The sequence below is a fragment of the Trichechus manatus genome, unplaced genomic scaffold, assembly GCF_000243295.1.
Source record: "Trichechus manatus latirostris isolate Lorelei unplaced genomic scaffold, TriManLat1.0 scaffold00030, whole genome shotgun sequence".
NCBI classification, from domain to species: Eukaryota; Metazoa; Chordata; class Mammalia; order Sirenia; family Trichechidae; genus Trichechus; species Trichechus manatus.
The window spans coordinates 19,948,738-19,965,178 of NW_004443966.1; the positions used below are offsets into that span (position 1 = coordinate 19,948,738).

At 45.7% G+C, this 16,441-nt stretch overlaps 1 protein-coding gene across 2 annotated transcripts in view; it reads left to right on the forward strand.

The window, feature by feature from the left end:
- The window catches only part of ARID3B (AT-rich interaction domain 3B), a 49,731-nt gene that overhangs the window by 21,598 nt on the left and 11,692 nt on the right, over positions 1-16,441 (forward strand). For both annotated transcript variants that reach the window (XM_012555098.2, XM_004374747.2), the window contains exons 2-3: positions 6,772-6,843; positions 7,046-7,118. In XM_012555098.2, the coding sequence (XP_012410552.1) occupies positions 6,772-6,843; positions 7,046-7,118 (145 nt within the window). The remainder of the gene's footprint in view (positions 1-6,771; positions 6,844-7,045; positions 7,119-16,441) is intronic.

A 16,441-nucleotide genomic window follows, 5' to 3' on the forward strand; every position in this document is an offset into this window, starting at 1 on the left:
GCAGCCACTGTGTCAATCCATCTCCTTGAGGGTCATCTTCTTTTTGGTTGACGCTCTACTTTACCAAGCATGATGTCCTTCTCCAGGGACTGGTCCTTCCTAATAGCACGTCCAAAGTATGTGAGACGTAGTCTGCCATCCTTGCTTTCAAGGAGCGTTCTGGTTGTACTTCTTCCAAGACAGATTTGTTTTATTAAATGAAGAGTCACGTGCTTCTCTGAATTGAAAGACTAAATATTGTGAAGGTGTCATTTCTATGCTAAATTATCCTATAATTTCAGTGCAGTCCAAATCCAAGTCTTTGTTGAGGGGAAAGGGAAGGGCAAGTGATAGGTCCTGACAAATGATTGAAAAATTAATCTAGAAAAAATAAACATAACTAGTTTTTTAATTGTCTCTCTCTCTCCCCATTAGACTTTAAACTCCATAAGGTCAGGAGTTCTTATCTTTTTCTTTTTTCCTCAGAACCTTCCATAATGTCTAGTATATCCTGGATGATCAAATGTGTATGCATGAATGAATATAATGGAAAAATTTCAAAGTGGAAATCTCCCATACCTCAATCCAATTCGGTGTCTACATACATTCACATGTGTATATTATATATTTTTCCAACAAAAATATGTTACTGAAACAGTTCAAAGCACTGATTTGATCATTTATTTTTCTGTTCGGAAAACTTCCAGTACACTTCCCCCTCCCCCCTTCCCAGTTCAGAGTTTAGATTTCCTCCTGGTATTCAAGGCATTTCACAGCCTGTTTCCACCTTAACTATTCAGACTTGCTGTCCTATATCCTCCCTGCCAAAACATGCCTTGTTTACCCTCTACTCCATGCTCATTTAAACTGTAAATCTCCCCCTCACCCTTCTTTAAGGCCCAGCTTAATCTCCACCTCTCAGCCACTCCGGCTTTTTCTTCGTCCTCCTGGGCACTTTGTGTTTTGGTATTTATTGCCTTGCACTATTAAATGTGTGTTACACGTATTTTCAGCTTGTTTTTCCAACTACATGGTAGAACTCCCAGTGATGAGATTCACTTTTGTGTGTATGTATGTGTGTGTGGGTGTGTGTGCTTCTCAGCACAATGCTGTACCTGTGGTGGGTTCTCAGGAAATCTGTGTTGAATGAATTTGTCATAGGATCTTAGTTTCTCGGGGGCAGAAAGGGCCCCTAGAGGCCATCTAGTCCAGCCCTGTCTCATGTTGTATTCCACATCATGACATCCTAGACAGATGGTCATCCAGGGACAGGAAGCTGCCCACCTCCTGAGAAGGCCCGCCCCATTATTGGGCAGTTCTAATTGTTAGAAAAGTCCTTCTTCTATCCACCTGAAATCTTCTTCCTGGTAACTTCTGCCCAGTGACCCTAGTTCTGCCCTCTGGAGCTTTAGAGAAAAAAAGTCTGTTTCCTCTTCTACAAAGCAGTCTTTTAGATTTTTAAAGATAGGGATCATTTCCCCTCTTCCAGGGCTGAGGTGTTAGAGAAGTACTATTTTAATTTTGAGAAGCAGTCAGGTTAGACTGATTCATTAGTGTTTTTTGAAGGCCTTCCTGTGCGTGCCACAGTGCCATATTCCTCTGATCCCCTCAGAGGTGTACCTCTACTCTGCTCTCTCTCTCTCCTGATCCCCAGACCCCTGGGGGAGAATGGGGGCTTTGGAGGCAGTGGTAAAAGGTTAACAATTCTTAATTCAGTACCCCCAAACAACTCTCCTGGGCAAGTGTCCTACAAGGGTTGGTTTGCTGTTCAGCTGAACCACCCTGATGAAGATGAGCTAAATCAAGGAATAAAAGGATCACTCATTGATAGGAGTCACCCAGGGCCATGGCTTGGGCATTCTAGGATTCTGTGGACAGAGAATTTTATTCTCACTTCTTTTGCTCCCTCCCTCGTCTCCCCACCCAGAACACTTTCTACTGTTCTTTCAACCCACAAGGCAGCATGATGTAACAGAGAGCCAGACAGACCTGGGTTTAAATCCTGGCATTGCCCAGACTTTGGGCAGAGTTGAGACCCTGGGTAAGTTACTTGAGCTTTTCAAGCCATCATTTTCCCAACTCCAAAAGAACCACCTCCACATTTCTCACAATTAAGTGAGAAAATGTGTGGAAAGCTCCTGGCCCAATCTTTGATGCACAGAAGGTACACAAACACTAGCTTCCTACTCCCCCTTTTCTTTCCCCCAGCCTTCTTTCACTACCATTTTTAAGGGATTTAAAGGCAAAACACTGTGGCTTCCCTAGGGAAAATGAGCTGAATGTGGGTATGGTAGCCAAAGCTAGTCTTGGGTGGATATTTGGGAACAAACTGTCAGTTTCTTGTGAGCTCCTGGTGAGATCAAAGATGTTAAAAGGGAGTTCTCAAGTAGGAGAGGCTGAGAAGGTTGTAAATGGCAATAAGTGACCACTCTGGCTACTGTTGAGTCCCCGCACACATGGGCTATTTAATACTGCTGCTGACAGGGTAACAAAGCCTGTGCCCCAGACGCGGTAGACTTGCAGGCAGTGCCCCTTCCATGGATACGCTTTTCTCATGGACTCGTCTTGATCCTTAAAATGTTGAGCTGTCTCTTCTTGGATGTGTTTCCCCTGCAGGCCCACCTCCCTCCTGCCACTCCCTGCCTTCTTCCACCACTACACAGTCACAGTCAGCCACACTCAGCATCCAAGAAAAAATTATTTCAGGCTGGTAACTTTCCAGCAGTCATACCCCCACCCTGTTGATAAGCCAAGGAACCTCCTGCACATAAACTTGAGTTGCATACACGAGCCATGTTTTACAGCAGTTGCTCAGAGTTAAGAACCAGTTAAGCCTGTAATCCTCCCGATGAAAGAGGGAGGGGGAGAGTAGAGTAGTGGGGGTAGGTGTACCCCAACAAGATGATTGCAGACTGAGGACATAGACAGGGGCACGAGTAACCAGAACAAGAGGCAACAGAGTCCAGAGGAGAAGGGCATTGATTGTGCCTGGTGGGCAGAGGTGAGGGGAGCTTAACAAAGGAAATGGCATTCCAGCTGGACCGTGAAGGGTGGGCAGGTACAGGAATGACTCTCCCCTCAGCGAGAAAACCTGTGAGGCATGATCAAAGTTTAACTGTCTCAGGACAAAGGAAGTAATGCACAGGGGCATTTCTCCATCAGCCCCAATGGAATATTTTAAATTAAGTAATGGACCATCCTTGCCTTGGAACTGGACAAACAAAAACACCCCCAATCCTGGGCAACTATTTTCCCCACGTTTTCTTTAAGTAGTAACTGACAGTTCCTGTCTGTGGGATAGCAAAACAGTGGGATTGCTCGGAGTTCAGTTTCCCGTTTCTGTCCTGTTCTAGCAGGTCTCCATGTCCTCTGTGTTCACTGAGCTAGAGGCATTCCTTGCCAACATCCCATCACTAAGCAGATTTTTAAGCTAAGCGGCTCACACTTAGTGGCCTATAACTTGTACAAGGTCTGACCACCCTGTTATAATTTGGGCAGAGTTGGAGAAAGCCAAAGGGACCCTACAGGTTCCCAGCCCCCCAGCCAGGGCATCCCTGTCCCTGTCCCTGCTCCCTGAGCAGCGCTCACACTGGGGTGTTTGTTTTCACACGTAATCACACTGGCATGCTTGTTTTTATATTCCTCTCCTGCTGTGGAAGGCCCTGTCTCGAGATTCTGGGTTGTGGATTCTGTTCTCTCAACCCAGCTGAGTGTTAAATAGTTTCTGAGTGAGCATTCAGAGTGCCTGGACGTTACCGCAATTAGCAAAAATCTGTGTTTTCATCTCTTTCCGTGACTGATAGAGAAAGAATCCTCCTGTGAACAAAATCAGCCTTCAGATCTCTGACGGGAGAGTTGGGAATTGAACTGCCACAGTAAACAGCTGACATAACAGAAGCGGCAATGATCCCCATTAAATGTCTTTCAGCCGATGGGGCTCCCGGGATAATTGACTTTCCAGCAGGAATTACTGGCTCAAACGAAATCACTGGGCATTAGGGCAACCTACTGCATCCTTTTGAAAGGGGGAATGTGAGTCTGCCTGGTTTTGCTGACCTGACAGGCATAATTCATCTTGATTATTCATTGTTCTAGTTGCCACCAAATGACACCAGTGACTGTAATTACAATGTGGGCTGAGTTTTTGTTTTGTTTTTTACAGTGTTCCTCCTGCTTGATTATTGGCTTCCCTGATCTGGAGTTGCTGTGGGGAGGTTTATAACGCCATCTGCCTCAGTAGACCAAGCATGCACGGTCAGATAGCATTTGCTGAATACTTCCTTGCACACGGCTTTTACTAGATAAGCAGGGAAACAATTTGGTGTAGCCTGTTTCATTTCAACAGACACAGTGTCACTTCTTGGTTATACTCACTTCAATGTGTGCTGAATTGCTGCTACCAGAAAAGTGGGTCTACATCTTAGAGGCCCCTGAAATGAGTAGGGGAAGCAAGGCATGGCCCCAGAACACAACTGAATAATACCCCCCTGCTTTTAGACAAGCTTTATTCAAGGGAAAGGTGAGAGAGAATAGAATTAGACCAGGCTTTCATTTTACTGACTTGGTTTTAGAATGAGATCCCTCTGTGGTCCAAAAAATGTCTTCCCAAGAAACTTCTGCTTCCCATCCCCGGCTACCCCTCCCCTACCATTTACATACCCCGGCCAGCAGGGTGGCATGGGAGCAAGTGTGCTTGCACCCCTGCATGCACACACGCACCTTTCCATGGGCATGCCCCTGTGTGCCTGGGAAGAAATGAGAGGGTGTGACGGTCCATGTCCATTCTCATCCACTGGGTGAGCAGCAGAGTTATACTATGAGACTAGCATTTTGACTCTCCAGTATGATGTATGTGTTTGCGTATTTTTGGGGAATGCTTTTAAATACCAATCAATGCCTTTAACAATGATTACACTTCCTCAAACATTTATTGAGGCCTATTTCATGCCAGGTAGGGGTACAAAGATGAATATGTTATCCCTGCTCTAAAGAAGCTTACAATATGGTGGGATGACAAGTAATTTCAAAATGCTGTTGTTATTAGGTGCTGTCGAGTTGGTTCCAACTCATAATGACCCTGTGTACAGCAGAACGAAACACTGCCCAGTCCTGCACCATCCTCACAATCATTGCATGTTTGAGCCTATTTTTGCAGCCACTGTGTCAATCCATCTCATCAAGGGTCTTACTTTTTTTTTTTTTTTAAATTGTACTTTAGACGAAGGTTTACAGAGCAAATTGGTTTCTCATTTAACAATTAACATATATATTGTTTTGTGACATTGGTTGCCAACCCCAAGGGGGTCTTCTTTTTTGCTGACCCTCTACCTTACCAGGCATGATGTCCTTCTCCAGGGACCAGTCCCTCCTGATAACATGTCCAAAGTACATGAGACAAAGTTTCACCATCCTTGTTTCCAAGGAGCATTCTGGCTGTACTTCTTCCAAGACAGATTTGTTCACTCTTCTGGAAGTCCCTGGTATATTCTGTATTCTTCACCAACACCACAGTTCAAAGGCATCAATTCTTCTTCAGTCTTCCTTATTGATTGTCCAGCTTTCACTTGCATATGAGGCGATTGAAAATATCATGGCTTGAGTCAGGCGCATCTTAGTGCTCAAAGTGACATCTTTGCTTTTCAACACTTTCATGAGAACTTTTGCAGCAGATTTGCCCAGTGCAATATGTCATTTGATTTCTTGACTGCTGCTTCCATGGGCATTGATTGTGGATCCAAGTAAAATGAAATCCTTGACAATTTCTATCTTTTCTGCATTTATCATGATGTTGCTTATTGGTCCAGTTATGAGGATTTTTGTTTTCTTTATATTGAAGTGTAGCCCATACTAAAGACTGTAGTCTTTGATCTTCGTCAGTAAGTGCTTCAAGTCTTCTTTGTTTTCAGCAAGCAAGGTTGTGTCATATTTCAAAACAATCTGTTAAATTCTCAGAGAGAAATGTAAAGCGATTGTTTCTAGAGTACTTCGTGCAGCCATGGGTGAAGAGAAGGCTTCCTATAGAAGATGATACCTGATTTGAGTCCTAAGGGAGGAATAAGAGTTAACCAATTGAAGAAAGGTAGGAAGCATGTTTCAAAAGCATGAACAAAGGCCTATTTGCCATTTCATCCTATTCATTTGAATGGTGTTGACTTAACCTAATCAATTAAATTAATATTAGGTTTTCGTTATTTCTCTAATGAAGATGAACTGTCATCCTAGGGCTGCTGAGTCTATGTACCTTGGGAACACTCTCAGGCCATGGGACCTTTATATCACTAAGGAGTCCTGATCCCTAGGCTTAGGGCTTCTCATGGTGAGGTGTGGCTGAGAGACCACAATTTCAGGATCTCTGTCTTTCTCCCTTTGGCCTTTTATCCTTCACTTAGAGTGTTGTGTGAGAAGTCAGGCTCAGTATTTTCACAACCTGCAGAAAAGTGGTACATCTCAGAGTGATGACTTTCGGAAGATCAGCCAGGGATGAGCAAGTCCTCAGAAAATTGGGCTTTTAGGCCCCCTCTAGGAGGATTATCAATAAGTAACACCCACCCTCCTTCAACAAATGGAATGATTCCTCTACCCAGCTCCCCCTTATTTTGGAACCATAACTGAAAACAAAACAAAAGCCCCAGTAAGGGTGGCAGAGGTCGTTATCTGAGTGATCTTTCACAGTGTGAACCAGGACGACATAATTACTAAGGGTCTTTATCTTCCCCCTAAATACTTGCCTTGCTTTCTATTGCTCTTTCTTTTGCTATTCCCGTCTGAATTTTGTATTTTGTTCTCCTTTAGAATGGTGGTTTGACCTGGAGTGATGATGCTGATGGAGGCCGGGGAAGAGAGATCTCTCGAGATTTTGCCAAGGTCTGTAATGTTTCCTTTGTGTTAAAGAAAGAAGCAATTTTACAGTGGGTTGTTGTAGCTGATCTCCAAGGAATAAGGACAGGAGTGACCTGTGAGTCACATTTCTAGTCATTTGGATGATTGCAGTATATATGGTGTAAGAGTTCCTGCAGCAAGATGGAATTTCTCACTGTGTTTTTCTCTTGGGGGATGGGGCTTGCAGCTGTATGAATTGGATGGTGATCCTGAAAGGAAAGAGTTCCTGGATGATCTCTTCGTCTTTATGCAGAAGAGGGGTGAGTATGCAGTCTGCTCATCATTTTGATTCAGTAACTATTTATTGAATATCTACTGTGTACAAGTCACTGTTAGTCTTCCTTGCCCCAGAGTGCCAGCATTTTATGAGGATAAGAGGTATTTGCTGCTGGGTTGGTCCTGGATTTAGCCAAATAATTGACAACAAGATTGAAGAGGGAAGAGAGGGTCTTGGCAGAAAATGAATGGAATAATCATCTGAATTTGGCCCTGCCTTGTTTTTGTCTCTCTTCTTCCAATTAACTGGTCTCTGGAGCCGTAATCTTCTAGCTGCCCTGGCCTTCACTTAAACTAGTATGTGGAGACCTCCTGTTGGTGCATCCAGCATTGTGGAGACTGAGTAAGGTAAATGGAAGAATAGATACAGGTGGTGCAAACAGTTAAGCAGTCGACTACTAGCCAAAAGGTTGGCAGTTAAAACCCACCCAGGGGCACCTCGAAAGACAGGGCTGGTGATCTACTTCCAAAGATCACACAACCTTGAAAACCCGTGGAGCTGTTCTACTCTGCACACATGGGGTTGCCATGAGTTGGAATTCACTCGATGACAACTAACAACAGTGGGTTTGTTGGGAGGGTCTGAAATGATTCATGAAAAGGCCAACTCTTTTCCCTTATCCTTTTGACCCTTTCATACTCTGACTTGCCTGGAGCATTCCTGCAGTTTAACTCTGGGTGTGTAGGCATCTGCTTTATAACCCAGTCTCCCGATTCCCTGTCCTTCTATCCTTACTACAGTCTCTCTCCCCTCTACCATAGCCATCTCCACTCTGGACCATGGCGTGACTGAACCTTGAAGCCAGTGAATCAACTTCCTGGCTTTATATCCTGTCATAGCAGTGGGTTCACCAGCTGGGTCACCCCTCAGGAAACATGGCCAGAAACTCAGCCTTTCTGGGAGAAGGTCTTTGACAACCTGCACAGTTCTACCTTCATCACCCTCAGGGCAAAGCCACAGAGGAAGCCGCTCCCACCATGCTCTTCTCAGGCTCCTGCTTATATCTGATCACACATCCCTTGGTTTCTCAATCCTTTCCTGAGACCTGGAAATGAAAGCCTTCTCTTTACCCTAGGCTGAGCTAAATGGCAGCCTCCAGCAAGCAGCTAAATACCCTGACGTAACTCCTCTCTCTCTCTCCCCTCCACCCAGTGTGCGTGTGTGAGTCTACCCACCTCCCTCCGCCCCTTCACCTTCCAAAGCCTTATTGGCCTTCTTAGTGGCATGCCTATAACTCCTGGTTTGCTTAAAAGGCAGTGGAAAGTTTTGCATCTTGTTTCCCCCAGTCTCCAAGCCTATCAAAGCAGTGTGAGCAGGACCTAATTAGTTTACTCCTCCAGCTGTTATCTGGAGCAGCTTGTGTCAGTGAAAAAAACAAGAATATAATCCTGAAAGATAATGTGACTGGCAGCAATGAAACTCCCTGGTTGTCCTGAGAGAGAGAAATCCACTTAATACTTTGGTCTCCCCTTCCAATTACCTTTTAATTATTTACAAGCCTCACAAGCCCAGCTGGTGCAAACCCAGGAGCTGATCCTGTCTCAAAGGGGCTGCCATAGCAATATAGATTTTAATCAGCGGTGTAGTTCCATTGCTTTATTTTCTACTTTATTGCTTTTCTCCCTTCCCAAAAGGATTTTTAAAGGAAAATGGAAGTTACATCAGTCTAGCCAAGAGTGAAGATGGGTAATTGTTTGTTTACTGCTATATGCCCCATAAGACTAGGAACTTCTCGAGGACAGCCACTTTGTCATTCCTGTGAGTCCCCAGTGCTAGCACAGGGCCAGGCATGGAGCCGCTCAGGACATGTTTGCTGTGTGAGTCATCCTGTTGGTTTCCCTGACTCAGCGTGCCGTACGCGGGGAGGCCAAGTGGCACAAGACTTCAGGTGCCTGCCTTGCTTTCAACAGCTGCCCTGTAACTGAAGGTCAGCAGCAGCAAGCAGTCTGCTGAATATCCTGCTGTTCCACAGCAGCTGGAACTGCCAGGTTGCCAACTAGTAGATTTCTGAGCGAACCCAAAGCAGAAGTAAGCGACACCCTTTGATAATACCAATTTGTACTGATTCAGGTCCTGAGTAAATCTTCTTCCTGTCTTCTGCACTTATATTAGATGTTTCACTATTTGCTTTCACTGTTGGCACCACCAGTAGATGGGAAAACCAATTCAGTCCGTTTGGCTACTTGTTAGTTACCATAATACAGGGTTTCTCAACGTGGGCACTATTGATTTTTTGGACTGGATAGTTTGTTTTGGGGGACTGTCCTGTGCTCTGTAGGATGTTTAGCAGCATCCCTGGCCTCTACCCACTAGATGCCAGTGGCATCCCTCAATCATCCCAGCCAGAATGTTCTAGAATATTGTAAATGCTCCTTGGGGGCAAAATTGCCCCCTGTTGAGAACTACTGTAATAGAAGGATGAGAAAGAGTACACGAAGTCCCCGGGTTAAGAACATCCAACTTATGGACAGCTCGTACTACTTAACGGACTGCTATAAAGCCTGTTGTATTAAAAATTTGAATTAAATACAATGGTTTCTAATAACGAACACACGCACTACTTTGTGACACACTCATGAAGCATTTCTTAAGTGTTTTATATGCACCAAAAAAAACACCAAAACTGGTTGCCGTCGAGTCAATTCTGATTCATAGCAACCCTATAGGACGGAGTAGAACTACCCCATAGGGTTTCCAAGGAGCACCTGGTGGATTCAAACTGCCTGCCTTTTGGTTAGCAGCCATAGCTCTTAACCAGTACGCCTCCAGGGTTTCCTTTATATGCACAGAAACGTAAAATATATACCATATACTAAGACAAACATTTGACTAACTGACAGTAAGTAAGAGCTGTATGTACCTGTTCTGGCTTACCTACAAATTCGACTTAAAGACCAACTTAGGAACGGATCTTGTTTGTAACCCAGGGGCTGCCTGTAGATTTAAAATTTCCCCTGCAGAAAAACTCTTCATGGAAGTAACCTTACCTCCACTCAGGTAGCAGTACCTGAGGGCAGGGCCTGTGTTAGGTGATATCATAAGCTCTCCTCTGTGACTGAGTATGTCACAGAGAATCCAGATGAGTAGGCTGGAGTGCGGGGAAGGCCCCTGCGAGCAGGTGCAGCTTCAGCATGTCTGAGGCTCGGGAGTGGGGGAACCACGAACGGGAGGCCAAAACGTCATGACGTACGTGCATGGCTGGGAGAAACTTTGTGTGTGGCCTGAGTTCAGGGACCGTCCTGAACAGGTCACCTGGCACCAGATTGTGAAGAGCAGCATTTGACCGAGAAGTTAGCACTTCAATCTGTAGACATAGCTGAGTTATTGAAGGCAAAGCCCGGGGAGTGTCTTCAGAGCCGAGCTTTCAGGAGACTTACAGTCAGCAGTGTAGTTGGAGAGGGGAGACTGAGGCAGGACAGCCGGTGTGGAGGCTCTTCCCTTTAAATTCATAGTGGTCTCCTCGCTGGAAAACTCATTCTGAGAGTCTAAGTTAGAGTGAGTGGTTCATGAAGTCTGGGGGTGGGTTATGTTTTTAATCATGTGAAGCTTGGTGTCTTTGTTCTTCAAGCAATGGTGAGACTAAGGGCCCCTGTACATTTGTGACTCATTTGTCACTCCCAAATTTGAGTGTCTGGGTCAGTCAGGAGTCAGATCTTGTAAGCTGGGACCAAGGAAAAGCCTGGTAGGCTCGGCACCAGGTCAGCTCCTCAGCCTCCAGAGCTAATGTGAAAGGTAAATGGTAGATTTCACAGGAGCCACTGAAAATGGCCCGAGTATGCAGGGCCTGGTGCCACCCCCAGGGTAGTGAGTGGGCTGGCATCTTTGGCACAGCAGGCTGCCCTGCAGAGGAAGTGGACAGGGCCCTGAGGGAGGCAGCACACAGCAGGCTGCCCCGAATGACTGCAGCTGCAGGTGATAAAACGGCTGATCAGTGGCAGCAGGGGACAAGGCTGTAACTGCGGCTTTGTGTGGTGTCTCTCACTTGTTAACATGTTTGGGTGAATTGACTGCAACAGATGGGCCTTTCAGGCCACAGCACCTTGTTTGTAGGCTAGACAGAGGCTACTCACACCCTGGTGACCCCCTCCCCCACCACAGGGCAACCTGCCAGTAGAAGGAGCCTGAGAAGAGCAGAGTTGGCCAAGGCAGTGCCGAATCGGCTCGCTGTCTGTCTGCTGCTGCCGTATGGTGGGGGAACGAGCTCTGAACTGATAAGTGCAAAGCCAGGGCTAACATTCCACCCTTCTTTGTGATCTTAGGCAAATCCTTTTCCCTCTGGGGGCCACAGTTCCTTATCTATAAAATGAGGGGATTCCAGTAGTCTATGTAGAAGCTCTTCCAAGTTCTGTGTTCTGTATTTTGTGTCCATGATTGTGTCTGTTGAGCTCCCAACAGACCGTGAGCTACCCTGATGTCCAAAAAAAAAGAAGAAAAAGCCGCTTTAGTAGCAATTTTCTGTCAAAATAATTGCCTGTGTAACAAATACACCAAGAACCCCCAAAACCAAATGCTTCTCCTCTTCCCCTGCTAAATAAAGTATTTCCTCTTTCACTGACTGAAGCCAAATTGAATTAAACAAATCACTCCTGATTCTGTTCCCCTCAAAATTGTTCTAGAAGGATTGGTTAGATTTCAGAACACTGATGCCCCTTTTTTCTCACCTTTTGCTCTGTGTGTGTGTGTTTTATACACACACACATTTCTATGCCGGAAATAAATCCAAACAATTCTAAATAATATTCTCTGGCTGATGTAACTCACTATGGGTAGTTTCTGAGATACTGTTCCTTGGTAGATTTTTTATTTAGTTTCCCAGTGCCCAAGGGGGTAGGGGGGAATTAATCTGGAAGTCTGATAAACAAAGGCTGTTTATAAATGATTCCATTCTTCCCTCATCAGTGAAGAAGAAAGGCTTGTTCCCTAGGAGGTGAAACAAAACTGTGATCTCATCAGAGTCAGGATGATGGTGATGATAATTTTGCTGTTATTTTTTTAAATTATTATCCTATACACTTTCAACCCATTCTCTAGTCTACTGCTCCCCACAGCTCCACTCTGTAGGTGGACAGAGCAGAGGTTATCATCACCCACAGAGAGTCAGCTCTGAGGTTAAGTGACTTACCTGAGGCCACCGAGTAGAATTAGAACTTGGTATTCTAACTCCCAGGCCAGGACTCTTTCCGTCTCCTGTACCACCTTTGAAAAATGTGGCCCATAACACTAGCAACTCCATCACTTTCTCCCTCTGGGGCAACAGACAACCCCTTGTCTGTCCTTCAGTATCCTAAGCCAATAGCGGGAGCTGGCCTGCCTCCCCAGGCCACTGTGGAGTATAGGATCCTGCTGCATCTAGCTAATTAATACAAGGTAGAACTCTGTGTGCAAGAGAAGTCTTCATCTGAGGGTAAGGCCTGTCTTTCAGGGAAAGGCTGATATGACTAACTCACGGTGGCACAGAGGCTGCCATCTATCAGGGCAGTTCAGGAGGGGGGTGAAATACACTAGAGACAGAAGCATCTTATACCCAGGATACCCACGAGCCAGGCTCTCCTTGTCAGCCCCTGCCCCATCTAGGCTGCAAAGCTAAGGAGCCGCTTGGTCATGTGGAAGACAAGTTTTGTCAAGACCTCACTCATAGAGCTGCCTTCCCTCCCCCACTAGTTCTATTCAAGGCTGCAAACTGACCTTGGTTTTCCCAAATGGATTGTTGGATCTGTTTTTGATGTGTATATACAAAGAATTTACTGTGGGAAAGAGGCTTGGCCTGCCTCAAAGTGCAATTTGAGTGTTTTTCCTTCTGTTGTGTGCTTATCTATCCATCTCAGGCAAGGAAATGTTCCTGACATGTATTGCTTTGCCTTTTGGTGGTAAGGCAATTTCTGGTATATTCTTTGTATAGTGGAGTAAATGGTCTGTGGCTCTGGACACCCTTCCTGGTAGCTTGAAATATGTTGTCTTTCTCCGATGAAATAGACCTTGTGACTTCATAGACTAACTTGATCCCCAAATGAATGTTTAAAACTCAAATCTTTAACCCTCAGGATTAGCCCATTGTCTGAGGGCAGGTCTTTTCCTCTCTCCAGGTGATACAGCTGCTATTGATAAATATACTTCTTTTTTTTTAATAGTCATTTAGTACTCTTTAGCTAGCTATCAGTTATCCACGATAAGGGGAAGGGAGCTGGTTTTTGGAAGGCACCAATTAATGTGAAAAGCTCACTTTTGTCATTAAATCAGTTTCTTCCCCTTAAGAAATATTTTATTGGTACTTCTAGCACATGGTAAGGTACTTCTAGCACATGGTAAAATTGGGTTATTTAGCAGTTTCACTTCTTTTGTTGAAGGTGAGACAATATTCAGTGAGTAGTCCAAGAGATGATGTAGGGAAAGGTTGATGTGGTCCACTTACACTGTGGGAAAACTCTGCTGGGTCTTGAGATGCTGCTGGCACAGATTGGTGTGCAGTGCCCGGCCAAAAGGCCCTTGAGTTGTTGCACCTCTCCCAGGCTGCTGGCTACCACCTCTCCTGGACAAACCCATCAGGTCTACTGATCCTGCAGGAGGTAAAGCAGAGAAGACCCAACAGGGCCTTGGCATTCGTTTTGCCACCTCCTAACTCTGTACACAGAAGATGAAAACTCTTTTAGGAAAGAGACAGCATGGCCATACCTGTAATTTTATTGTTAGCCATAGCAGAATACTGCATGGGATGTACTGTTGAACCCCACCTAAAGCAATTAGTCTGAGCTGGAGTATCAAAGAGTGATGAATTTAAAATTAGCCTCCTGGGTTGTAGAGCCACCAGAACTCCCATACGTTGCTGGTGGGAGTATAAATAGGTACAACCACTTTAGAAATATGTTATACCCAGGATAGCCATGAGCCAGGCTCTCCTTGTCAGCCCCTGCCCCATCTGAGCACACCAGGCTGCAAAACTAAGGAGCCACTAAACTAAAACATATACTGACCTTTTACCCAGCAATTCCACTCCCAGGTATATACCCAATAGAAATGAGTGCTTACGTTCACTGAAAGACACATGTAAGAATATTCATAGCAGCACCGTTCGTGATGACCAAAGACTGGAAACAACTCGAATGTCCATCAGCAATAGTGTGGATAAATAAATGGTAGTATAGTCATATAGTGGAGTACTACACAGCAATAAAAGCGAATGAACTGCTATACACAACTGGGATGGCTCACAGACCTAATGTTGAGCAAAAAAAGCTAGACACAAAACAGTATATACGATTCCATTTATCTATGTAGTGATACATATGAGAATAGAGGTTACCTCCAAAGTGGGATGGGGTGAGAAGATGGATATTGAGTGGGAAGGGGCATGAGAGTTTTCTGAGGCACTAGAAGTGGTCTTTATTTTGATCTGAGTAGTGATTACCTGTTACAGTCAAGTCGATTCCAACTCATAGCGACCCTATAAGACAGAGTAGGACTGCCCCACAGGGTTTCCAAGGAGCAGTAGTGGATTCGAACTGCCAACCTTTTGGTTAGTAGCCAAGCTTTAACCACTGGGCCACCAGGGCTCCGAGTAATGGTTACATGAATGTATATGGACGTAAAAATTTGTTAAGCCACATACTTAAGTTTAGTACACTATACTATATGTAAGTTATTTTTCAATTTAAAACGTGTATGTATACACACATACACACACACACATATTTCAAGGCAAACAGGGAAAACAAAGTGAACCCTAATTTGAGGGTGATATGAGGTAGAGGGCTTACGGGTGCCTGTCAGTCCGGTAGGAGGATGTTTGCGTATCCTTTGCCTTTGTCCTGTTGAGTGGAACAGTCCAACTACAGGCTGCACTGCAGACTGCCAGATGCTGCTGCCCAGTTCCCCCGTGGAAGGTATTTTCTGCATAAACAAGTCAGGGGAGAAAATCCCCAGTCACTTGTCTGCAGGTTCCTGGAGAGCAGGGCTAGAGCAGGGCGAGAATCAATATGCAGAGGAGTGGTAGGAGTCCCGCCTGCCTGTCTGCCTGTGCACACTCCCTCCTTAACCTGGCTCTTAACTCTTCTAGGCTCCCTGGCTGGCAACCCAACTCTCTTGACAGTCTGCCTATGGCAGTGATTAATGATCTTTTTCAAAGCCAGGAAAAAGCATCGAGGGTCCCTGGCAGGGCCACGCCCTGGGTCCTGGGTCCTCACCCCTGACCAGTAGGCAGGAAGGCAGCCATGTGGGTCTGTATAGGGTCTCTGCCCCTAATTGCTTCTGGTTTTCACTGGAATGTGCCTGTTCTCTTTGGTGGGGAAGAAGTAACTTTCCCTCCAACACTCCTACCATCTCCCGTCTTTGTCTCTAGAGCCAGAGGAGGCCATCCCTTCTCCCTCTAGCCTCGCCCCAGCCCCAGCTACTTTCCCAGCTGTCTGAATGCCGGGGAGCAGCTTTTGTTTCGCCACAGCGATGGAAGCTCCTGACCACAGCTTGTGCGTCTTTGGCCTGCTAGTGCGGGTGCCCATCATTCCTACCAACAAGGGTTAAAGCCCAGCTTCACTGGGTCCTTGGCCCTCATAAACGTCTTTTACTATGCGTCTGTCCCTGGAGCTGCCTCAGGCTCCCTGGCTGAAATCTGATAAGGGGCCTCTTTGTTGGAACTGTCAGTCTCCTTTATTGAGGAGGGAACTGGAGACCAGCGGCATTTCTTGGGGTACAGATAAGGCTCTGGATTCCTGTCAGGGAGCGCGTGATTAATTACCCTCAATCCTAGCTCCTGCTTTGATAGCAGTGACTGACAGGCTACATGCTTCCCCATCAGGTGCTCACACCCCCTCTAGGGGTGGGATGGGGGCAGAGATTCAGCCTCCAGCAGGGCCAACCCTGGTGGCCACAAAGAGCTCTCTTCAGTGGATAGTTTGCCTCCTCCCTGGCCCTCTGCAGCTTGCTTTTGTGCTTATTGTGGCCAGGGGCCTGTCCTTTCAGGTGAAGGGCCTCCTTGGGGGAAAATATAATACAGGTCAGAGAGCAGGCCAGAGACTTCCCTTCCTTCCCACCTTCCCCAAAAGGCTTCTCACTGGAACCATTGCTGTGGACTTGAACTTTACAGATCTGGTCCTAAGCCACACAGGGGCCCTTCCCAGGAGAGGCTCCCAAACCATCTGTGTGCAAGTCCCTTGGCAATATTATTCCATAATTTAAGCAAATTCCTAAAACCCAAGTCACCCTCCCTTTGGCAATAATAACAACTGTCCAATTTTTAAAGGGGCCCTGGTGGTGTAGTGGTTAAGAGCTCGGCTGCTAACCAAAAAGTCAGCAGTTTGAATCCACCAGCCACTCCTT